The sequence below is a fragment of the Haliotis rubra genome, unplaced genomic scaffold (assembly GCF_003918875.1).
Source record: "Haliotis rubra isolate DU_JTF1 unplaced genomic scaffold, ASM391887v1 Scf632, whole genome shotgun sequence".
NCBI lineage: Eukaryota > Metazoa > Mollusca > Gastropoda > Lepetellida > Haliotidae > Haliotis > Haliotis rubra.
Genome location: NW_025767338.1, coordinates 558,788 through 585,824, shown reverse-complemented (window position 1 = coordinate 585,824; position 27,037 = coordinate 558,788). Strand labels below are relative to the sequence as shown.

The 27,037-nt window shown below is 43.1% G+C and overlaps 1 protein-coding gene and 1 long non-coding RNA gene across 2 annotated transcripts in view; one reads left to right on the top strand and one right to left on the bottom strand.

Moving 5' to 3' along the window:
• Positions 1–13,162, top strand: part of LOC124256634 — a 16,817-nt gene extending 3,655 nt beyond the window's left edge. The window contains exons 3-4 of the long non-coding RNA XR_006893015.1: positions 1,760–1,764; positions 13,151–13,162. This is a non-coding gene — a long non-coding RNA (uncharacterized LOC124256634). The remainder of the gene's footprint in view (positions 1–1,759; positions 1,765–13,150) is intronic.
• On the bottom strand, positions 10,947–27,037 carry LOC124256633 (mitochondrial carrier homolog 2-like). Its single transcript, XM_046690609.1, is given in 12 exon segments — positions 10,947–12,364; positions 17,389–17,455; positions 18,427–18,494; positions 19,728–19,763; positions 20,365–20,458; positions 20,901–20,960; positions 21,673–21,724; positions 22,878–22,935; positions 23,139–23,228; positions 24,256–24,362; positions 25,337–25,421; positions 26,936–27,037. Coding segments are annotated over 12 exon segments (912 nt in total). The 5' UTR covers positions 27,026–27,037; the 3' UTR covers positions 10,947–12,259.

Sequence of the window (27,037 nt, the reverse complement as noted above, 5' to 3'; positions counted from 1 at the left end):
TTCGGCGCTCTCGCATATCTTCCTGTGGTGACATCAATACTTGACGGTAGCGCAGTGCGGGCGCGTTCAACACCTTTCCGTACCTTGCAGGCGCATTCGATTGGATCAACGCCTTCAGCCCTGTATGCCTTTTCGATTAAGATCAGCAGCAACCAGTGTTCCGTTTTCGATTAGAACAACGATTCCAGCAGTGAACTGTTGTTTGATTGGAACACCTTTCAGTCAATTTACCTGCTTACTGTATGGTACGACGTTTAAGACAGATGCGGAACAGGTTGGGACAAACGGACGGACGGGATAGACGTGAACTGGCACTGGAATGGATAACGGACCGGGCGGGATGGCGGGCGGACTGGATAGAACAGGCGGATGAACATCGGCGTATGAAGTGGAACGGATGAACTATGGACGGATGGTGAGCGGGATGGACGGATGGAACAACCGGGCGTGACGGTGGGCAAAGCCGGACGGATGTTCCGGAGATGACGGATATGGAATGGGCCTGCGGTAGATGACGGATACCGGATGCTGGGATACATCCGTCATACCGCCATCCGGGTATGCGTTCGGGATTTCAACGGAATATCGCCGATGGAACGATGGCTGAATGGATGAACTCGCTGCTGTATGAATGGAACATGGAGACAATGAACGGGTTGGGCTGGTGCGGGCCGACAGGGCGGAATGAACGTTTCTGGTGGGCGGGCGATGAACGAATCGGCGGGTTTGGATAAGCTGGATGGATGCGGATGGTGCGATGACGGACCGGATGGATGGAACTGGATATGCAGGATATTCGATGATGGGGACAATGAATCGAACAGGATGGCGAACGATGGGATCGGATTCAGGAACCATCCGGATATGAGATAATGAATATTCGAATGGATGAATGAACTTTCTTGAACCAATCAACTTTACCAATGTTCCGGTAGACTGACGATCCCATGCATCCCACATCTACTAACTTTCTCACTCCATCTGGCGGACCAACACTTCATTTGGCGAACTATACGTTCCTGCGATCACTGTTTATATGGCCTTCATCACTCTGTGTACAATGTGTACGTTCCTGACATCTCCATGCCACGAACTTCCTACATTCAGCACTTTTTCAGTGCTGTCATGGTAGCTTGGCTACTCGAACGTATCCTATCTCAGACAGCTGTTCTAGGCTCCACAATCGACACTCTCCTTCAGAAACTTGCGATCGAGCCCTGGGCCTGGCTCTGACTGGTTCTATTTGCCAATCTTTCTGGTGCCACAGAAAGATTCGGACAAGTTGAGACTAATTTTCAATATGAAGGTTTTCCATAAAATGGTTTTACAACCTCCGCCTCACTTTCGTATGGTGTCGGGAGACTACATGGTCAGTCTCGATCTCCAGGATGAGTACCTTCACATTCCGATTTTTCCGGCTCTTCGCAAGTGCCTTCGGTTTGTCTTCGAGGGCACCCACTATCAGTGGCGTGTCCTCCCGTTTGGATTTTCTTCGGCCCAGTGGCTGTTTACATGGGTAACGAAGCCCATCCCCAGTTTCCTTCACTGCAAGGGAATAGTGTTCGAGGTTTTCATCGACGACTGCATTCAGGCGCAGACCGATCATGCCCTTCTGCTTCGTCACATGCAGTTTACGATACAGCTTCTTTGCCAATTAGGCTGGTTAATCAATCTGCAGGAATCGGAACTAGTCCCTCAGCGCCGTCTTCAATTCATTGGAGCAGTGTTAGACACAGAGGTCAACAAACTCTTTGTCGAGGGATCGTTTCTGCAAGATACAGTGATTGGTCTCTCTGGCACTGGCGCACCCCAGGGCGCTTCGTCAGTGGAAGGAGCTTCGGCTCGGCGTTGGCTATTCAGGCGTTGACCCTCCGGGTCAACTACAACTTCATCCTTGCAGTTCTTTCTAGCCTTACATCAGGTGGGAGATCCCGTTGCTTTGATCACTCTACCTCTGGAGCTCCATCCCCATCTCCTGTGGTGGATGGAAGAATTGAATGTTTGCGACGGAGTTTGTTAGGGCCGTTTGTTCCGTCTCACCACCTGTATGTGGACGCTGGCGTCTCAACACAGGTGGGGAGCTCATCTTCTCAATCAACAAGTGGCAGGGCTGTGGTCTCTCGTCGATCGCGCCTGTCACATCAACGTTCTGGAGTTCAGTCGCGGTGATTCTTGCAATCAGTCACTGGCAGGATGTCCTACGAGCAACTTCCCTCATGATCCGATTGGACAACGCAGGCGGTGGTTTGGCATATCAACAGGATGGGGTCCACGGGTCTGCTCAACTGCTGCAGTGGACCCAACAGTTCTTTGATCTGGTGGACTCTCTCAACATCTTAGTCCAAGCCAACCACATTCCGGGGGTGAAGAATGTCATCGCAGATTTTCTGTCCGGCCAAGTCATCCCTCTCCAACGGAATGGAAATTACATCCTCAGGTGTTCCAGACCCTTTGTCTTCCATTGACGACTCCGGCAGTAGATCTCTTTGCCACCCGATTCAACCATCAGCTGCCTCGGTTTGTGTCACCGATTCCGGACCCTCTGGCTTGGGACCTCAATGCTCTAGCCATTCCGCGGGAGGACCTGAGCGTTCTACGATTTCCACCAGTGGCCTTTCTTCCTCCAGCAGATTACTGAAACTTCGCGGCGCAACTCAGAGGATGAGTGGCTTTTGGTCGCCCTATTGGCCGGCCAGAAGCTGGTTCGTAAACCTTCAAGACCTAGCCGAACCAGATTGGCTTGGCATCTACATCGGTCGTTAGCGGCGAAGGGCTATTCTAAACGGTGGCTACTGCCATTACTGGCGCATCATACTTCTCACGAGGTCACTCTCACGATGACAAATGGAAGAATTTTGAAAGAGTATTGCAGGAAGAAGGCGTCTCATCCCCTCTGGCCTCCCTGCAGATGGTGGCAGAGAGTACCTTCAGCATCGAACCTCCAGAAACTCAAAGGTTCTACACTATCTACCTACCTGGCTGCTCTTAACACCATTATTGCAGCGGCCTCGGGTGTGAAGGTGTCCACTGTCCCTGAACTCCAGTCTCTCCTCGGTGTTACAAACTGGCTGACCAATCTCGGAAGTTCGGCTTCGAGCTTGGGATCTTTCCGTTAATACTTGCTCATCTCACGTCAGCTGATTCACGAACCTTTGGAGGAGAAAGATTTGAACATGTCTCCTTTAAGACCTTCTTTTCTCTTGGCCTTGGCTACAGCTGCCCGTTTTTCCGAGTTGCATGCTCTTGATGTTTCAGGTGCGGTTTTGAAAGGTCTAGACATTCGAGTTTTCCCTTGGTTTGCCGTGGGATTTTTCGCCAAGAATCAGTTACCAGGACAGCCGGATCGCACATTTACGATTTCGCCGTTGTCCACTATCTTGGGCCCAGATGACACTGAGGATCTGTCCTTATGCCGGTCGCGTGCATTAAGGATTTACCTTGCTGCCTCACAGGATCGCCGCCCAGACTGTAAAGAGATTGTTCATTCCATTGTCTACTGCCCCAACCTCGGAAGTCTCCTGTACTACCTTGGCGTTTTGGATCACGAACTACGATCCTGCGTGCTTATGCCTTTGCTGACCTACCTCCACTGTCGGCCCGGTGAAACCTCATGAGACTCGAGCTCTTGCCTCCACCATGGCTCTTCACAGAAATTGTTCCCTGCAGTCCATCATGGAGGGCTGTTTTTGGAGATCCAATACAGTGTTTGCTTCACACTATCTGAGGGACCCTGCTCCGGTTACAGACGTGGAAGGTCTACATCAATTAATGCCCCTTGGTCCTGGCAGCGGAAGCAATTGTCATCGGCCCGTGTTCGCAGATAAAGCAATCCTTACTTGGTTGGTTTTGCTCTGTACCTAATATAAGATATCGATGTAATCCATATATTGGTACTTTTTTCTCTTGGGCTTAGATCATTCTCACCTATGGGAATAGGGCGTGTCTGCACTGTCATAAGTTATGACTTGATAGACTGTGAGGCCAGTCTTGTGCTACGTGCAGAGATGATCGACACTCCGCTTACTGACCTCTACTCTCTGAGCAATTACGTCAGTGAAGTGTTGATTTCCGATTACCTCCATGGTTTTCGAAGCGTTCTGCTCCTAAGTCCTTTCTCACCTTTGGTAAGTTAGGGAGATTGGTACTGAACGTTAAACTAGTTGAGCAACCGGGCTATTCCTTCTTTCACCGTCTTCCAGCGTGTGTCTGTGGGGGATAGTTTCGAAGCAGGGACTGGCCAGATTAAGGTCTTCGACTTTAATTCACTGGGGTCACCTGATAAATCTTTGGGGCGGTGGGGCCTACTTGCCAAACTGCGTCCTTTGCTTGTCAAAAGTTGCGGCTGAAAACCACATTAATTCGGGAGCGCCCTCCTAGAGTTTTTGTGCTGTGTAAGCCAAGGGGTTACAAGAAACCCATGTCAAGTTTGGAGTCTGCATATCGGGAGTTGGTGCTTTCTCCTGGCCTCCTTCCTTGGGGGTTATGCGTCTTCTCGGTTGTACGTGACGGGGTAATCCTCGGCCCTCCTACCAACCGTGGGATTGTGCATATACCGTGAGATAGGATAAGTTTAAAATTTGTAAATTTTATAATAAATTTGTATATTTATATACTTATCCTATCTCACGCGATGGATATCCACCCGACTTGCCCCACATCACAGATTACTGGAAGCTCCAAGACGAGAATGACAGGCACAGGTAGTCACATGATCATCTGAGCGAGCTGCACGCTTACGGAGATGATTGGCAGGTGCTGATGTCGGAGTGGGGGCAGAGGTCAGGGCGGGTCAGAGGCCAGTAAGATTTGATTCAACTTAGCCTACAGCACGATTCCACACATGCTGGTAGAAGAAGAGAGGTGCATACCGTGAGATAGGATAAGTATATAAACATACAATTTATTATAAAATTTACAATATTTATGTATCAGGGACGAGTTTATTTTAACCAACCCATTTATCCTATTAAACATTATATTTCTTGCTGTTTGACACAAGAAAGGAGATACAGTCATTAGCTACAGTGTGCATTACTTTATGTAGACGCCCTCAATTCCGGTAAATATATTATGACATTTCGAATCCAACTTCGTGTAAGGACGTTTACGTACGCCGGTGACAAATTAAAGAGTGAGTGAGTGAGTTTAGTTATACGCCAGCACCGCCCCCTGTTTCCTCGTGACATTTCACATGGAAGGGATAGAGGGGACTTGATTATGAGAATGGTTATACACAGGTGAAAGAATCAAACCCTGGCTTTGCTTTAGGTATGCCAAGCAAAGCGCTTTGACCACTGAGCTATCAACATGTTTCACTTCAACATGAAAAAAGTGATATGTTTCACAAAAACTTGAGTCTCTTTCATGAAGGAATATCCAGAGAGGAGATTATTCCATCTATCAGCAATATTCCAGCTATATGGGGGCGGTCTGTAAATAGCCCAGACAATCCAGTGATCAACAGCATGATCATCGATCACTTAATTGGGATACGATGACGTGTCAACCAAGTCAGCAAGCCTGACCACCCGATCCCGTTAGTCGCATCTTCACGACAAGCATGGGTTACTGAAGATCAATTCTAACCCGGATCTTCATGGAGTCGACAAATTAGGAATTGTTTGCGAAAAGCTGATCAGCGTTTGGTTTATAAAACCTCTACAGCAGCACATTGCTGGTGGTATCATCATCTGTGAAGCTGTGGTATTATTTAGTATGGATTTCATTAATTCCTTGTATTGCACCCTCGTAGGCTCATTTGTAACAGCTTGAGTGCATGGGTGGCTCAGTAAGCTGTACAGAGTTGCTTGCCCTTTGGAGCAGCAAAATCCTGTGGTTGTGGGTTCGAATACAGCAGGATGTTCCTAGGTTTGTCAGGACCATGCCTGTGTGTGTGTGTGTGTGTGTGTGTGTATATGTGTGTGTGTGTAGAGCGATTCATCGATAGTATCGAGATCGCCATCTCATGTGACCACGATGCATCGATAAAAAAAATTCATTCAGGCAATATGTCACGCGATATTTTTATCGGGTAGGAAGAAGATGGTTCGATGTATCGCATACAAATGACAATGTATTCGATGCGACTTCGTCAACTCAAACAAAACAATCTGTTTTACTCGAAAGTAAACTCATGAATATAAAAGCAAAAAAAATTCGTAGTATTGTGCCAACACTTGATCTGCTTGCTCCCTAGCATAGTCTATCTGGCAGGGAGGAAGTTCGCGTTCATGCCAGTTGAATTGGTCAGTTTTGTGTACGATAGAGTCCAAGGTGCTGACATCAGGGGTATGGAAGAGACATGCCAAGAATCTTTATGAGGGAGACTCTGAGGTCCATGCCAGTTGAATAGGTCAGTTTTGTGTACGATAGAGTCCAAGGTGCTGACATCAGGGGTATGGAAGAGACATGCCAAGAATCTTTATGAGGGAGACTCTGAGATTCGAACCAAGAGACTCAGGTCGGGAATCAACTGGGAGTGTAGACCACTCTCACAAATGATCCGAGTCTCCCGAAGACTGGTGTTAAGTGGATATTCTATCACGCTGTGCGCAGTATTACTGCTACACTATCACGTTGGAGCGTAAGCACTCGGACACAGTCAGACAAACCAATGGGTGATCGCACGACGACAACCCAACTCTTCCTGGTATGATGGCAGTCGGGTAGGAATTAACACTGAACCAAATATTCTTTAAGACAGAGATCGAGACGAAGTTTCGAACCCCCTAAAACTAGAAGGACATCTTGCCAATGACCATGAAGGAAGACAGTTATCATTACCTAAAGCTATAAGCGATTTGACCATTCAGCACAAAGGAAAGCTGAGTAATAAGGGTTCACTCACAAATTTCTTTTCGTTTCATAATTAGTTTTTCATTCCAATTACGATAAATGGGAAGTGACTCTCTTCAGGACTGTCAAAGAGTGAATGGGTTGCGTGGCTTTAAGCAGTACTCCACCTATATAACTGAGTGGAGAGAGTTATAGTGACTGAACTTACCACATCCATTAGCAGGTGAACTGTGCTGACATACCAAACACCTGGATCATGGGGAATCTGCGATTTCAATCATATCATAAAAATCTTTCTGCCCTAGCGGATATAACTACACACGATGGCACACCTAAGATGACTGGGCTACCTGTCAACATCACTGTAACTATGGGGAACTGAGATAACCCTAGCTCCCTGCTGCTTCCTATACAGGAATCTGTGAAGATCTGGTTTTGAATTGGTCTTCAGCAACCCATGTTTGTGGTAAGAGGCAGTGGTCAGGCTCGCTGACGTGTTATCATATCCCAGTTGCCTAGATCGCAGCTCATGCTGTTGATCACTGGATAGTCTGTTCCAGACTCCATTATTTACAGACAACCGGAACATGAAAAGAATTGCTGAGTGTGGCGGTAAACAACAAACAAACAAAGATTCTATGAACAATGTTGACATTGATCTGCATCCTGGCACAGTAATGGGATACAACTTGGGCTGCACAATATAACCGGTTCAGACATAAAAACGATACGTATTGCAATACGCTGATCAAAAACCGGTATTTGGACTTGCATTTGGAAAACTTTGCAACACTCGAAAATCTTCGGATATTTCCTTGTTTCAATAGAGCCAAATATTATTTACATTTCTATTTTGTCATGATTAAAGGTTGTTGTTAAAGCTTAATCAAGCATAGTTATTTTGTTGTGTTTATGCTCTATAAATCATGCTTTAACTCGATTATAAGTAGTTTTTTGTTTAAAAATACTTCTTGCAATATATTGCAATACATATCGCAATATATGCTTTCGCATCGCAATATATCGCAATATGAAAATTATCTGCAATACCCACCCCTAGATACAACCATTAACAGTTGAACTGTCCTGCAAAACATCAGAGGTCACTATGTCCCATCAACACCCATGGCAAGGACGGACACCGCTTATACATTTTTATACACCTCACCTCTTGTGAAAGAACAAATCTGATTCATTATTCAATGAAAACTCAACAAGTGACAATGGTTTTACTGCTGGCTTTATTCCAGTAACAATGGATTATTAAAGGAATTCACATATACATTATCCCAGTCCTCCAACTATCTGTACATCAATACCTGGTAACACAGCTGGGAACACTCCTTCATCCAGCAGCAAAACACTCCTCTCTATCTCAGTCTCTATCTCAAGCTCAGACTCCAATCAAGGGCTACTCAAAATAATCATTATCTGGTTTCTCAAATCAATAGTTGCTCAGCAATGCAGATTTATACTTAACGAGCGAAAATCTCCATACAGCTTCAGGACAGTTTACTGTTTCTCTGATGTTGTTTGCACTGCCTGCATCTTATAAAGCAATATGAAGCTTCGAAACTGAAAGCATAACCTGCAGTACTAGACTTCCAACTTCTAAATAGCTCTTCTAACCTTTGTCTCTGCACCTATTCTCTCTACACATTACAGTAGTTAAAACAACTTTATGTCAGTGATGGAAGGCTAGTTTAACTTGGACTTTTCATAAGAAAAATTATATTTACATAAACTGACCGAAATGACTTGTTTTTCTTCTGGTATGAAAATTTTGAAAAAATATCTGTGCTGACAAACAAATCCTTTCAGTGTTCACATTTCCAATATTAGTTGAGTCTGCCGAAGAAGAGTTTTAGACAACTAAACCAACTCTGACTTTTAGTGCCATTTTCAGTTCTCACTATTGTGCTCATTTTAATGAAGGAAAATTATCTTTCTGATTTATGTGTAAACAAACACATCAACTAAAGCCATACCTCAATTTCATCAACACAACCTTAGCACTTTTGTTTTATACAGGATTCCAACATCATAAAAAAGGCTATTATATGATAATTCTTCCAAACTGTTTCACCTAATTGGAGCTTCCTCAGGGATGTTGCAAAGACCAGCTTAGAGGTTCAAAACACCAGAAAACTATCAGGCATATTACAATAATAAAAATAATTGAAAAACAAACCACACTGCAGTTAGTAGATAAGTGCTGAAGCAAATAAGCTTTAAGTAAAACAACTTTAATTTGCGAAATGTGCTGATTCTTTTTTGGACCCTGTAATCATAAAAAAAATTATTTTGAAATATGATATGTGTATTTTAACGGAGAAACCAAGCTGCAAGTGTGTCACAGTAAAACATCTAGGAACTGAGGTAGCATACCTCTGTGTATCATTCCTCAAGTCTTGTGAATTATGAACTCATGAAGAGCTGCAAGTAATATCAAAGCCTGACTACACAACCATGAGAACAGGCACACCAGTATTGTAACACTGCAATCTAACTGTCAAAAGAATGTATTTCATACCAACATAAATATCATTAATATACATAGACTTATTATTAAACATCATATTCAAATATCCTTAATGACACTTAACACTGACAAACATTAATGGTTATCGGAAGTGTAATAAGAGTGAGTGAGTTTAATTTTATGCCGATTTCAGCAATATTCCAGCAATATCACAGCACCAGAAATGGGCTTCACATATTGTACCCACATGGGGAATCGAACCCGGGTCTTCGGCGTGACGAGTGAACGCTTTAACCACTGGGCTACCCACCACCCTGTAATAAGAGTGTTACAAGAAGTTGACATACAAGGGGCCAGTACAAGCACAGAATATGCTAAGCAATTCATGTTCAGAAACAAATGTGTTACAAATAGTTTTGCTGAAGATTTATGCTTGCATACCCAATAACCTAGTTTCAATCTTTGCACAAAAATGGGGACATGAAATACTACCCAATACCCAACCCTTAACCTGCATCTGATATTAACTGTTATCAACTTAGATTTGGACTCTAAGAAGCGGGGTCAGCTTCCTCATGTCGATCAGCAATATTGGGCGAAAGTAATACAATAGGACAAGCACTGGTCTCTAAAGCTGCTTCATCATAGTCAGGCTGGATAAACAGTTGCATCAGGTAACCTTTGAGCAACCTATGACCGTCCAATCAAACGCGAGACGGCCGAACGGATTTAACCAATCAGGCAACAGCTACTATTTAGTGTTCAGTGGGACTTTCAAAATGCATTTTTCTTCCCCGCTGACACTGATCTCTCAACAAAGGAAAATCTGCACAAAACACACATATTTGACCTGCAGTATATACGATTAGGGGTTTCTGATGACATGGTTATTATTAGTTTCCGCAAGAAGACACCATGGAATACTGACAAAAACGCTATTTTCAGCAACTGTGTACTCCCTGTTGTGAATAATGGCATCGTTCGAGTAAAAACGTTATCGAGGTAAAAGTTCAAACAGTATGTGCGAATATTAACTTTCGCGGTTTGGTAAGCTGTGTTCTGATTGGTCAAATCAAAAGGTTAGCTGACGCGACCTTCTACTAGGGTTTGTTATACTCAGTATAGCACTGTAACGAATAATACTAAGCCTAAGTTTACTTAGACTGGCTGTATAAATGAAGTGTCCTGAAGAACTACTGGCATGTATGAAATGATAGGTCCCTACCACACTCCCTCCTGCTCCCAAGTCTCTGTATCATTCTGTGTTCCCATACACAATGTTAGCAGCAAGGCCATACAGGGCCACTGTTTCCTCGTGACATTTCACATGGCAGGGGGTAGAGCGGGACTTGATTATGAGGATGGTTATACACAGGTGAAAGAATCAAACCCTGGCTGTAGGTATGCCAAGCGAATGCTTTGACCACTGAGCTATCAACATGTTTCACTTCAACATGAAAAAAGTGATATGTTTCACAAAAACTTGAGTCTCTTTGATGAAGGAATATCCAGAGAGGAGATTATTCCATCCAAAGGTAAATAGATTGTACTTTGAGGGGGGTAGTACATGGTCAGTGTAGCAGTGCTTTGAGTGTTACAGAATTGGGGTATAAGCAGTTTTAGATCTCACATGAGAAGAAAGATACTGCAAGTGGTCTGATTGTTTTTAACTATCTTCTTTGATATCCTAAACAGTGATCACTCAGTTTAACTGTCTAATAAACAAAGTTTTATCATTACTATGTCTCAGTATTCTCATCTATATCTCAGTATTCTCATCTGTACCCCTGTATGCCCGCTACTGTACCCCTGTATTCTCAAAACTGTACCCCAGTATTTTCATCCATATCTCAGTATTCTCATCTGTACCTCTGTATTCTCACTACTGTACCCCTGTATTCTCAAAGCGGTACCCCAGTATTCTCATCCATATCTCAGTATTCTCATCTGTACCCCTGTATTCTCACTGCTGTAACTCTACACTCTGATCATTCAATTCCCGTATTCACATGAATGTAATGATGCTGTGGTCCACTGTGATGGACTTCTGGAACATCACAACAGGTCCCGGCTCTCAAGTTGAAACCGAGCCCGTTGAAGGGTACATACTATGTAGCTGAACAATCATTTAGAAACCAAACAAATACACAGAAACTGATACAGTATCTGTCCTGGAAGTCAAATTATGTACAATCAGGGACAAATCAACTCAGAATGATTTCAGGGAAAGTCGGGTAGCAATAAATTATGGACTATCTTTCTCTAGATTACTAAAACATACCCAGTTGTTTGTGTGAAGGTCAGATGTTGGCTGGTTATTAATTACAGTGAAACACAGTGGATGCCAGTATTCCAGACAATAACTATTGAAGTATCACCACTTACCAATGACTTGTTAACCTGGGGAAATCATTAATCCAGACAATTCCAGTTCGGTTCAGGACAGGTCCAAAATGGTGAGATCGGGTCTGGTCAGGTCGGGTCTAGTCAGGTTGGGTCGGGTCAGGTCGGGTCGAGTCGGGTCAGGACGGGATGGGACGGGACGGGACGGGACCAAAATGGTGAGGTCGGGTCGGGTCATGTCAGGTCGGGTCGGGTCGGGACGGGGCAGGACAGGTCCAAAATGGTGGGGTCAGGTCAGGTCGGGTCGGGGTCAGGTCAGGTCAGGTTGGGTCAGGTCAGGTCAGGTCAGGTCAGGTCGGATCGGTGTTTATGTCATGTTATACTAAACAGTCACATGCCAGGTCAAATAACAGACTTGACACTTGAAACAATCATTCATATTTCTATCATTTACCCCTATCATCACAAAAGATCAACAGTCACATACACATCATCATCAAATGAGAATGAGCAATGGACGCTACAGGCTATTTACAGTTGTGTCTATGTTTGTTACAAGGGCCAATTTTACAAAAATATGGTATGATCCTCCAGTCATTATGCTATCCGTGTGAGTGGGAGGACGGTACGAGGGTGGTCTCACTGTAGAAACCTGGAGTTGGCAGGGTAAGGCTTCCCATCCATCAGAATCAGTGGCCCCTGGTAGTACCGCCAGAACATGCTAGAGCCTCGCTTCAGGGCACCCTGTGGGGAGAACATACAGGCCGGTCAATAATCAGTGGGTGTTTCGGAGTAGCAGGATTCATCAACTATGGCTTTCATTTCATTTTAGCAGACCATGTTTCCTTGTAGATAAGTAGCAGGCAATTTGGTTGTTAATGTAAAAGCTGCAATCCATGAAAGAGTGAGTGAGTGAGTGTTTCCTAAGCCGCATCAGTTTGCAGCTATTCACGTGGAAATCCATGAAAGGTGACACAGCTATATCGAGAATATTGAAAATTTTACTATAAATCGTATATTTACATACTTATCCTATCTCACAGTATGCACCTCTCTTCTTCTTCTACGACCATGTGTGGAAACGTGCTGTAGGCTAAGTTGAATCAAAAGTTATCTGGCCTCTGAACCCCCGACCTCTGCCCCAACTCCGATAGCAGTACCTGTCAATCATCTCAATAAGAGTGCAGATCACTCAGATGATCACGTGACTACCTGTGCCTGTCATTCTCGTCTTGGAGCTTCCAGTAATCTGTGATGTGGGGCAGGTCGGATGGGTATCCATCACGTGAGATAGGATAAGTATATAAATATACAATTTATAGTAAAATTTTCAAATGTCTAAACTTATCCTATCTCACGGTATGCATAATCCCACGGTTGGCAGGAGGGCCGCAGATTACCCTGTCTGTTCTACAACCCTGAGGACGCATAGCACAAGGAGGCCAGGAGAAAGCACCAACTCTCGATATGCTAACTCCAACTTGTGATGGGTGGCTTCAGATAACCCCTTGGCTTACACAGCACAAAAAGTCTAGGGAGTGGGCGCCCCCGAATTAATGTGGTTTTCAGCTGCAAGCAAAATGACGCAGTTTGGCAAGTAGGCCCCGCCGCCCTGCGATTTATCAGGTGACCCCGGTATTCCGGCCAGTCCCTGCTTCGAAACTACCCCCCACATACACACGCTGGAAGGCGGTGAAAGAGGGAATAGCCCGGTTGCTCAACTAGTTTAACGTTCAGTACCAATCTCCCTAACGTACCAAAGGTGAGATTGGACTTAGGAGCAGAACGCTTCAAAAACCATGGAGGTAATCGGAAATCAACACTTCACTGACGTAATTGCTCAGAGAGTACAGGTCAGTAAGCGGAGTGTCGATCATCTCTGCACGTAGCACAAGACTGGCCTCACAGTCTATCAAGTCATAACTTATGACAGTGCAGACACGCCCTATTCCCATAGGTGAGAATGATCTAAGCCCAAGAGAAAAAAGTACCAAGATTTGGATTACATCGATATCTCATATTAGGTACAGAGCAAAACCGACCAAGGAAGGATTGCTTTATCCGCAAACACGGGTTGATGACAACTGCTGCGCCAGGACCAAAGGACCAAAGCAGACCTTCCACATCTGTAACCGAGAGATCCCGAAGGTAGTGCGGAACGTCCAGAGAACTTTGCCCGTCCAATCCAGCAGGAAGGCGTCGGAAGCCAACGCCCTCTGGTCCGGTATTCGAGAGCAGAACACGGGTATCTGATTCCTCCTGCCAGACGCAAAGCAGATCCACCTGGAACGATCCGTACAACTGGGAGATAACTCTGAATATCTGCCGGTCGAGCATCCACTCATGCGGGGCCAGGATCCGGCGAGAGAGAGCGTCTGCTCGCACATTCTCCAGCTGCGGGAGATAAACAGGAAGCACCTGACAGTTGCACTGGTCACACAAGAGGAGAAATTCCCACGTCTCCCAAAGGAGCGCTAGGGACACCATGCCGCCTTGCTTCAGGAATGTACGTCATGGCCGTACGGTTGTCCAACTGAAGACGAACCACCTGGCCCTGGACATGCTCCCGGAAGCGCTCGAAAACCAACCACACAGCTCTCAGTTCCAAGACGTTGATGTGAAGGCGGGCTTCGGCTTCAGACCAGAGTCTGGACACAGACAGACTGCCCAGAACACCCTCCCAGCCCGTGAGGGACGCAACAGTTTGAACTGTAAGAGCTGGCGTCGGGATTTCCAAAGGGATCCCCTTGGAGAGATTCCAGACATTGGTCCACCATTGAAGGTGAGGAGACAACCACCCGGGGACTGTGAGACACTGCTCCAGATCCTCCGAGTGAGCCCACAGACACGCCAAAGCTTTATGTATAGGGCGCATCCTCAAAGATAGTTCCTCCATATGACCCAGTAGACGGAGCCAAGTCCGCGCTGGTGCCTGGGGCTGGTAGAGGAACAAAGACACCATCTCCCGTACTCTGGTGACCCGGTCAGGCGACAAGGAGACAAGACCCTTGTGAGGTGTGAACCGCGCCCCTAGAAAATCCGAGTCCTGGGTGGGTACCAGGTAGGATTTCTTGAGGTTTATCATCAACCCCAGTCGAACTAGAATGTCTATCACCGTGTGGGTAGAATCTAGGCTCGCCGGCACTAACATGAGCTTGGTGAACACCCTGGGCATCCTTAGTACTAGGTCGATCGACGTAAGCCAATCGAGCGAAGTGTCTCCATCTTGAGGGATGGAACCTCTAGCTTGCAATTCAACCCCTTGAGGTTGAGAATGGGACGGAACCTGACGTAGGCTGGTGAAATCTGGCGGGCCTCGCTTCCACAGTGGGGATGGCCGACACTGACGGTGGAGGTGAGGGGAGATGAAATTGGGTTTTACGTCGTGCTTGAGAATATTTCGCTCATATGACGACGTGCAAGCATGTGTATGTGTATGTGCGGCTGCTTGTACTAGCCCAGACTTAAGCTGGTTTTATAGTGCTAGCCCACTGAGATACCATGCCGCAGTGAAGCATGAATACCCCACTCAGACACATTATACTGACTCTGAGCCGACCAGTCCTTGTTGTACCCATTAAATGCCGAGCAGGGACCACCAAGTACCATATTTTAACGTCTTTTGGTATGACGCGGTCGGGGATCGAACCCGCGACCTTCCGCTCTCTGGGCGGATGCTCTAACCACTACACCACGGAGGCGGTCACTGACGGTGGAAAGCACCCAAGTGTTGCTGGTAGCCTTCTCCCACTCCGGCAGGAATAGAGAGAGGCGGCCCCCCACTTGGGACGTGTGGTAAGAGGGCGCAAGTGGTCCCTTGCAGACGAACTGACTGGGACGGACCCACGGCGACAGCCTGCAGGTTTAACGCGAGGTCAGGGCAGACCTTCCCGCGACCGCGAAAAGGCTGATGGGAGCCAGACAAAGAGGACTGCTCCTTGCCCTTACCTTTGGCGGGATGGCTTCTCCTCCTACCCCTGCCCAGCGGCCGAAGCCAGCCGGCAGACTTGGGCGTAGGCTGCGCCCTGGAGGAGGAACCCGCTACGGGAGCGAGGGGGCGAGAAGCCCACGGATGCTCCAACAAGGCCTTAGAGTCCTTGAAGGAGGGAGCTCCCGAATGACCTGCTGTGCCCCTGGAAACAACGTTGCTCCCAGCCGGAACGGAAGGGCTAGCAAGGTCTGCTGTGTCGCTGCCGAGTAACGGGACGTAGACAGCCACCTCGTTTTAGGTTGTTTGGCTTTTTTGGCTTTGGACGGGGGGACCACCTGGGTAAGATCCCCTCCCGCCTCTCGCAATTCCTTATAGAAAAGGAAATCCCCTGCCCTTCTCTTCTGGGCCCGGGGGGAAAAGGCCTTACAGAGCTCGCAGACATCAGGGTTATGTCTCACCTTCTCTAAGCAGCACAAGCATTTATCATGCTTGTCGGCTCTAGGGATATTCTGCCCACAGACCAACAAATAAAGACCATACATACAGTTGTTGAAGTCTCAGACATTCTTCTAACGAGTAAATCAGCTTGTAACTCAGGTAGTAAATACGTGTGAACGCTTGAGTGACAGCAGAAGGAATGATGATACGGGCCTAGGTGCTTACCTGGTTGGCTGCGCATGCATAGCAGGGAGGTAACTCCACGTGGTGGGGGCCGTATAATTGATAAAAAAGATTTTTATTTATTGTACAATATTTTTATTAAAACATTGATACAACTGTCACATGACATTTTCAGCAGCAGAAAATGCATATATGTACCCCAAGGACGATCTCTATGAAAAAGAATTCATATGTTCCATACATCTCAGTAAATTCACCATATTTGGCCTGGTTAAATCCATTTTGGGCTGGTAACATTTTGAAGTTACCTGGCTGGACTTATGGCTTATTTCATACATTGTGAAAGCGCCGCACTGGATACTATCGTCATGCCTGACAAACCGATCCCTGTGGTTGAAAGCCCCGAAATGACTGCACTCGCCGCATGAGTGAACGCTTCATCAAGCGCACCTACCATGACAGAGGGGTGTGGAGCACTCAACCAAAGCGGCACATTGGAATCAACCACCTGAGGTAAACTAGGAGTCTGTGAAATCGTACCAAGCTAGAAGGCCGAGACTGTGCTGCAGAGGTTGATAGCACTACCACTCTTGGAGGGGATAAAACTTGTCTGGAGACGGGACTAGACATTTGATGACGAAAGAGACGACGGAGATACTCGCTCAAGTAGGAGTCTTGAGGCCACCACTAAAAAAGCTACGTCTAGATGCAACCCGTCGTTATTCAGAAAAAACATCATCATTGAAGCGTGAACAAACAGAACACCGATGTGACCAACTACAACAGCCTATACAATCCACACACAAAGCGTGTGGATCAGCAGCGGAAAAGTTGCTGTTGCACTGATTACAGTGTTTGCGTTTCTTAGAAGAACTTTGATTCCATTTATTTCCCATCTTGACAATCAAATAATGTCTAACTGAGAGAACAACACATGTCCACTCGGTGTAGCGACAAGAAAGAAAATGACAGGCACAGACCGTCACGTGATCATCTGAGCGATCTGCACGCGTATTGAGATGATTGATACAGGTACTGCTATAGGAGTGGGGCCAGAGGTCGGGGGGTCAGAGGCCAGATAACTTTTGATTCAACTTAGCCTACAGCACGTTTCCACACATGGTCATAGAAGAAGAACAGAGAAGCATACCGTGAGATAGGATAAGTTTAAAAATTTGTAACCCTAAGATTCTGATTAATCTCATCATCATCTCACCTGTCTTCTCAGTTGCCCAAAGCACTCATACCAGCTTCCATACTGCACCCTACCAGCAGCCTGAAGCCTGGAACAAGCAAGTGGCGTTATTGTCTGGGGACCAAGATATGTTCCTCATCATCAATATTCACACTGTATCACAGCATCCTGCTGCCATGGCCAATGGTTCAATGACAAATCATAGATTGACTGAGTAAGGCACATATTAATATATAAATTGTTATAGAAACACTGAAGTGAAAACACCTCATCTACAACATGCAGAGTGCGAAATAGTTTCCAAAATTTGCTACCCAGTAGGGCGAGCTATGCCTGAAGTTACCAGCCCCCAAAATAATTCCCTAGCCCAAAATCTGAACGTAGAAACTAAGCAAAACATTCAAAAATAGATGAGAATAAGATATTGTCGACATGACTCAGGTTTCATCATTACGCTGCCAATATGATGAACATTTCTACCAGGCCATAATCTTGCATGATATAAAAGTGTACACTATCTTAACAAGTCGGAGAGAGTGATATATTTACAAAATGGTCCCATGAAAATTCACTAGCCAATCGGGCCAGTGACTGTGGAGATTCACTGGCCCAAATGGATTTTTACTAGCCAGGGGCTAACGGGCCAATGGCTATTTCGCACACTGACAACATGCCACTTGGAGAGTTCTCATTTTAATCCATTCTTATAGTAGCATAGTGTGCTCAGGTCCTATTCTGCACTGTAAATAAATTTGAAATAATGTTTGGTTGATTTCGTCAAATAAAACACAACTCTCACCTGACTTTCTTAGTTTTTAAATTTTTACTTATGTCTCTGCCATTCATGAAAACATCAGCTTTGTCTGGCCACTCATTCAGATGAGCATCTTCGTCTTATTATTGTGCAGCATCAGTATCCTGTATTAAACAATTGTCTTGAAGAGCAATAACAACCAAGGAGACATCCTAAACAGCCTGAAGTTCCACTAGTCACTGGATACCATTAACATCTGACTGTCTCGAGCAAGTACCACCTTGAACTGCTACTATTCCACTTACCCTGAGCCATTGATTGCCATGATGTTTGTAACAAGAGTGAAGGGGTATGTCAGATGGGACACAATCAACTGAAATGAGACAACATATTTGTTTGAATACACAATACCATGTAGAAAATGGTCAAATGTAACATATGTTATATACTGGACAGAAAAAGGTTGGGATATATGTAAATTTTGAAATTATGAATAATGATCTATTTATTCATTGACACACTGATAAAATATATATCATAAAAATACCAATATCCCTAACTTATTTTGTCCAGTATATTTGGGAATACACTTTCTTAGTAAAGTACAGATTCTAGTACTTTTGTTGGGTTGAGTCCAACCCGGGATTCGAACCCACACCCTCAGACTCAGGCACCTAACCGCCAGCACACAAAGTCAGCCGCCTAACCATATTTGTTTGTTTGTTGTATAATGCTGTAGTATTTCATCTATATGACATCAGCCAGCATATACTTCAGTCTCGACAAACTGATCCAGTGATCGATATCATGAGCAACACTCATGTAGCCTGAGGATATTGAACCACCGAGTCTGACAACCTGATCAATTTCATAATCCAGCAAAGGTTGCTGGAAATTTACTCAAACAATTATTTTCTTTAAAAACCCAAGAAACAAGAGGGCAATGATAATCAGATAGCTCCATCCATATAACAAATAAGGTTAATCAAACAATGCAAATTATATGCTTTATGGTCATGCAAGAGAAACAGTTCCTTTCCCATTATATATACATATATACTGAGAGAATCAAATAAAGGATCACAGAAAAAGTCAAGCGTTGCTATAATACTTTCCCGTTTTCATCACCAGCTTTGAATAGCATTGTGGTGATGAAAACGGGAAAATAATAAAGGAATGCTTGATTTTTCCTGTGATCCTTTATTTGTTTCTCTCAGTATATATTTTATCAGGGAAGACCAGCAGACAATGATAGATTCCACTTCCAGTGACCCTTTTTATGTTTACATACATATCTTTAGCACTTTGCTCATTCAATGAACATACACATTATAAACGAGTGAGTATGGTTTTATACTATTTCAGCATCACTCAGCAGCATCTCAAGAGGGTGTCTGGTGCCTAGTGACCACCTTCACCTCTAGGCTAACCTTGTACTGCTACTAGTTTTACTTGTTTTCCTGAAATTACTCTTGTATGAAAAAGCTGACAATACAACATGAAACCACAGTGGAGTTTGCCATATAAATGGACATTATTTATTATTATGCATTATTATTATTATTATTATTATTATTATAGTCCCTGTAATCTGATCGAGCATTACTCACCCACATGCTGCAGCAGTAACAGACTGACTTAACTATGTCCTGAAATTAGATGTCAGAACAGTTGACAATACAACATGAAACAACTTATTCACTCATTTGTGTATTGAATTAAGCCAGAGAACCCAGCCAGACATCTGGGCTGGTAACTTAGGAAACTTACCAGCCAATCGAAAGAGATTTATCCAGTCAGTGCCAGTGGGCATGTTATCGAATAATTTTTTTCACCCGTCCATTCCATTTGCACGAACTGTAAAATTAGACGATCGAAGGTATTTATGTGCGGCAGAAAATCTATTGTGTCGTCTAATTGACAGACTGCAGTCATATAACAATAAAAACATAGCTGTAACTAGAGATAAAATCAGAAATGGCACCATGAAACCCCGCAGCATCTCATAAGCTGTGATACTTGCACAACTCAAAATCAAAAGATTAAACACAATTATTGACATAGCAACATTTTTGACTGTATATAAACTGTATAGTGTTACAGTATTGAACACCAAACCATGTTTATAGTTTAGGCAAGAATGACAATTTCTTCTGTTCAGAAATATTCATGCTTTCAGATGACAGCTTGTTAATAGAACCAATTCTAACCCAGAATTACCACAGGGAAAGTTCTTGTCTTACCTTATCCTCTACTAAGTATTTGTTGACTAGCTGAGCAAGGAAGTTGGTTATCCACACTGTTATCACCTCTCCCACCAGTCTTGGTACAATGCCACTGTAAGTAATGTGACAAGAATAGTTGCATTCCTAGATTCTGAATAAGGGAAAGTTCTGTATCATTGTAACCAGTTCCTTCATATTCCTACATTCTGAATGAATGAATTTTGTCCAACACTGTGACAAGTAATATTGTATTCCTAGGTTCTGAGAGAGTAATTACTCTATAACACTGTCACAAGTAATATGGTATCCCTAGATTCTGAGAGAGTGATTACTCTGTAACACTGTCACAAAAAATATTGTATCCCTAGATTCTGAGAGAGTGATTACTCTGTAACACTGTCACAACAAATATTGCATTCCTGGATTCTGAGTTAGTCTTGGACATTCAATTGCCATGCTAAAATAGGTTTTGGAAAGTTTTGTTCTATATTTTCCACACATAAAAACTGTTACAAAATGGCATTCCCACTGTGTGAGTTCCTCATTAAACTTACGCAAAGAAGCCAAGAATTCCATCATTCCTATAGACTGCTCCTATAGATGACCATATGGAACTGAAAGTGGAAGGGCATATACACTCAACAGACAATCTGAATCAACATCTCTACACCGAATATACAGTCATAACCTGAAAAACGTAAACATTTCTAAGGCTGTGCATTTACCTGGTATCCATGGTAACAACTCCTCTTTCATTTCCGCGAGTTCAGCAAATGAATCAACTCCACTGAGTGGTAAGAACTGCAAAGCATAGTCTAAGACTGACTGACTGACTGAGTTTGGTTTTACGCCGCCGCTTTTAGCAATATTCCAGCAACATCACGGCGGGGGACACCAGAAATTGGCTTCACACATTGTACCCATGTGGGGATTCGAACCCGGGTCTTCGGCGTGACGAGCCAACGCTTTAACCACTAGGCTATACCCCACCGCCCCATAGTCTAAGAGACTCACAGGGGCCCGAACTACTTGTATGTTTGACATCAATCAATATTTTGTTAAGTGATCCCTAAAAGAGACCAACAACCACCAGAGACTCGTATCAATCATCATGTTTAAGTGGCTGAGGCAAACCCCTAAATCTGAAGAGTTTAACAACAAACAAGGGTTTTTGCTGAAGTTGGACAAGAGAGACAGAGGTGATGACATCACTTCCCAAACAAAGACCAGGTAGCCAATGGAACCCTGGTACATATCAGAAAGGGTACGCAGTATCCTAGATAATCCCTGTCACCTCTATCATGTCTATACACTTCCAATACTCACTTGTATTCTGTTTCCTTGCCTACAAACTGCACCATACATCTCAGCATAATCACTGAAAAAGCATACACAAAATGTTACTCATCTAACAATTAACCACACTGAACAAACTTCACCTGTAGTCAGAATTATTACTGCAACTGTTTGACAGGCTAGTGGCCATTTGACATGTTCAACCAGCAAGTTCCAAGCACATGGCAGTTAAACTTCACTCGTGGTTGGTGTTTAACACCACACTCAGCAATATTCCAGCTATATGGTGGCGGTCTGTAAATACTCGACCAAACAATCCAGTGATCAACAGCATGAGCATCGATCTACGCAATTGGGATACGATGACATGTATCAACCAAGTCAACAAGCCTGACCACCCAATCCCGTTAGTCGCCTCTTAAGACAGGCATGGGTTGTTGAAGACCAATTCTAACATGGATCATCACGGGTCTTCACTTATGGCTGTCACAAACCAAAATGTTAACAGCAGCTGTGACCTCACCACTTCAGATTTTAGTCTGAATGAGACACTAAAATGGCTGCCCACTGCTTTTAGTAACACCACTGTGGGAATCTTCAGAACATCAGGGACACCATGCCCCTAAATTACAAAATCAAACAAGGATGTTGACCATTATCTGTGAACCTTTAACTTAAAGCATGTCCTTTGTTACCCCACTTTCCTCCAGTCAGGAAGAGCACAGACAATGCTCATGTTCCTACATGCAATCTGAGATATGACTTGTGATACTCCCATACTGAATCTCAGATTATGCCAGTTCAGAGCCGGATATTCAACCAAATGTCTTCAGAAAGTGACAGTCCGAATTTCCAATTTGAATAAAAAAATGTACATTTAAAGATTTAAAAATACAACTATATTTACCAATAACATGATTTTTTCCCAATTTGAATGCAGTGGCACTTAGTTTGGAATCCTTGATAAAATCCAGCACATGAAAAAGGCACAATGCTAAGTGAGTGAGTGAGTGACTATGGTTTTAGCAATATTCCAGCAATATCATGGCGGGAAACACCAGAAATGGGCTTCACACATTGTACCCATTTGGGGAATCGAACCCGGGTCTTCAGTGTGATGAGGGAATACTTTAACCACTTGGATACCCCACCGCCCCACAATGCTAAGATTGCTGCGACCTTCCTGCCCTGGAATTAACAAGAGGCGATGTTCATGTCAGAGGAAGTTCCCTTACCATGGAAAGGATGACTGGCTACAATACCCAAACATCTACCAGCAGTTTCTTGTGTGGTCTAATGAAAAAATACAGGAAACAAATTTCATTACATAAAACATTTCATAAACACATTTAACAGACAACAGGAAACGACCAGCATTACAGGAAATTAGCAGTGTTCAAAATATCAGTTACATATCATGCTGTGTTGGTATATCTAAAAAACACAAAAGAATTCAAAATAGTTCTACAATGTTAAAAGATGGATTTGATCAATACCTCTTTGCAGAAAGTTTTAATCCACGTCACAAGTTCATCGTCAGTACTTGACTTCTGTTCTTCTTCAGCTTTATTCATTTCTTTAAATTTCTGTAAAGGTAAATAGCAGTAGTGAGTGGGTGAATGTATCTTTAGACCTTACTCAGCACAATTTACCTGCATCAAGCAGGCTTGAACCTGACAACCTGACAGGCAGACTGGTGGTTGATAGCATGACCAACGACTGCCAGGCTTCAGCTGCACACAATCAGGCAGGTCTCGTATCCTATCAATTACAGAGGATGACAACAAACGATGACCCTGGACTGCCATGTATGAAGCTCCCTTTCATCATCCCTTCAAGGTGAACTTCTAATTACAAGGATCTATCTGGACATTTCCTTTGATTTGTACAGAGTTGGAATGAAAACTGATCCTATTTGTATATGTGGTGATCTTATTGAGAACTTGTATCATTATCTGTTTGAATGTCCATTGTACAAACAACAAAGAGTTAACTTCATGTTATCAGTTAAGCGCATTTGTTCATCAGCAGGTATTTCAGTCGACCTTAAACTTGTGTTAGAAGGAAGGGCAGACCTATCATCATGTGAAAATGCAAAACTATTCAAGTTAAGGCAATCGTTCATTAGTGAGACAAAACGATTTGCATAGCATTTTGATATTATTTTGTATAAGCTCTATCTCTTTTTACTAAACTACTTTCTTGTCCACTATCTGTCATCTTTATTTGCGGAAATCTAAATTACCTATGTACATACCAAGGAGAGGGTATTCTAAGTTGGAGAACTTGTTCCTAATTCTTTTCTCAGTGAATAAAATATGTTTAAAACAAACAAACATTTCCTTGGGAAACATTCTGCCAAAACCTTAAGCAAAGTGAAAATAATTCCTGAAATATTCTGGCTCTTTTTATCCATAATACAGCAAGAAATCGGAGTTCAATAACTGATTTCTGAAATTTTGGGTACATCAACATGATATTTTTTTTTAAATAGTTCTGACAAAGTCTTCCTTGATCAATAACTACATAACACATATGAAGAGTTTTCACATATTAACGGTATACAGGAGTTGCATTAACAAGATTATCAATGTCCATGGTCAAATTGTGTACCTCCATCACTGTATTCTGGACCACATTTCCCAGTGTCCCGGACACAACTCTGGGGAACACGCCTCTGTACAACCCCCAGAATCCATCACATTTCTTAATGTACCCAACTGAAAGTAAAACAAATTGTTTAGGAAGTATACAATAAATAATAGGGGTTGGAAGGATACACTGGTACATCATGAGTTTTCATGTTTCCTTACAATACACAATGTGTATTTTTCTGTTTTTATACACTTGCTAAAATACTTATTAATCATTTAATGACACATAAAAACTCAAGCATTTTTGTCAATCAAATATGGCACAATGAATTGTAAGTTTTCTACTAAGACAGTATTTTTTAATTACAGAAACATTTCATGGGTATTTGGCCAGTGTGCAAATAACACATGATAAAAATCACAGTGACATCATTCAGTACAGTCATCCCTCGTAATAACGCTCTTCCCGATACCGCGGATTCGGTTAAACCGCGGGGTAATCCGTAGCTCCCATAAAAAAAGTTGCCCAATGATCACACATATTCACGTCATCGAAAATAGCACATCAACAAATCCGCTCTTGAGCTCCGGTTAATCACGTTGTAAACTAGTGAAATTCAGTGTGGACTGCAATTAATAGTGTTTATCGTACATATCCATGGTTTTTCAGATGCTTAAAACATGCAGGGTTTTTTCAATAATAATAGAAGAACAGAGAAACATCGTATTTTCATTTACAAAGTTGGGTTTTTTTCACCTCCAACAATACAATATAGTTTTGACTGGGCACAATACACGAAATAGCAGTTTTGTTTTGTCCATGGAAAATATGATTTTACTTGGCCTTTGTTCCACGTTATGTAATCGTTACTATAACGTGGGTGTATAATAACGTGGGGGGTCATCCATGGACCCTAAGACCCGCGTTATGGCGAGGGATGCCTGTATGATGAACATTAAAAGATGATATTGTAATAGCAAAGTGGAAAGAATGAAACTTCATTGTACGGATACACCATAATCATGATAATTATAGTGACATAATCAGTGATAATACTGGAAAAATGTTATAAGTCTTAAACATGTTAAATAGAACTTACCATATTGAATTACATTTGGGTATACTAGTGATTCCTTGCCAAGAACGGACACCGATGGTTTGGGTTTCATTGGCTCATGTCCAACCTGAAATGTGTCAGTATTTGGTTACTAGAGACAACTACGCACAGTGGATTGCAATCAATAATCATACTTAATGTATTAACCATTATTATTTTCATAAAATCATAGACACATTCTTGTGCTAAATTCAGAAATCTGGTGTCCATCAATAGTGATATAAACAAGTGACCCTCCCTCAGGTAGCCATGTCTTGTCGAGGTGAAATGATATACTGCGGTATAAGTAGAACCGTGGTATTTTGCCTTGAGTTCACTATACTGTAATGCAATCCAAAAATTTGGCATTTTCGGTTTTCCTATCTCCATTTCATTAACCTGTTTAAACCTTTTCTAAAATGTCTAGAAATCGAATCATTCTGTGATCATCTGCTGATCAATAATGATCATTGAGACGTGATTCTCTATTATCTATACCAAGTACTGGTAGTGACCTACTCACAGCCAACACCTGACTTAACGAGTTAATTATTACTTAGCAGTTAATCCAGTTACAGGGTGGTGAGTACAGCTAACAGAACAGCCAGGCGAGAGGGCTAGAGGTACTAATTAGTGGCTTGTAACAACAGGGGGCTAGTGGGATGGGGGGCTAGAGGGGTGGAGTCGTTATGATAAATATTTAGCAATTCATGTGAAGTGCATTCATCAGTTGATGACACTCAGGAGGAGTGTATACCTGTAATAAAGTAGATATTTGTTGATGTGTTTCTACTTTCTATTTCCTTGCTTATTATGCTTATAATGCTTATAATGCTTATATTGCTTATATAATCCCTAATCCAAGTAAATTGTAGTGCTACTGTTTGGGATGACTGGCTAGTCAGTGAAGCATCAGCCACGAATTACGTGTCCAGTAAACTGCACTTTAGTAACAACCCTTTCTAGATAACCACGCAATAAATAGCATTAGCCAACTCACAAGACTACAAGGTGTGGAAAGACTTCCGCCCGTAAACCCCCTTAAATTTAATTCTAGTCAAATAATATCACCTGAATATATACCCCTCATCTGATAAAGATGAGTTTTAGCAAGTTTCTTTAATTGTATCTGAACATGCTGAAAGCCATATCCAACTTCTGAAAATGCTACTCAAAGAATTTTATCCTCACCGTTAAAATTTAGAGGGGGATACGGGCGGAAGTCTTACCCAAGGTGTTCTAGATTTTACTGAAAACAAATTACATTTTAGTCATTTGGAAGTAGTGGACTTTCTACATTTTTATATTGTCGGATAACATGATCTTATACTTTTTTTTATTATATTCTTTTTCTTCATCCCAGTTATGATGTGAATCTTCGGACATATCTGGTGAAACATCGGTCCACGTCACTGAAGATACGTCAATCTGAACCCCTGTTGTGTGGTATTGAAACATTGGCAAATAGCTATTTTTACCACGAAATAACCAGCACTAGGAAGAGACTGCATTTTGGTAACTTGTGAAGTAATAACGACATGGATTTGCAAATTGACAACTAATCACTTGCTGCATCTAGACCTGAGTTAAACCAAAACATACCTGAATTAGGACTTTTGCATATCCAAGCGGGTGCAAGGTTGCAGTAACCAATGCCCCCACCCCATACTGAGCTGCGAGAAGAGCCGACATTTTGGATATCTA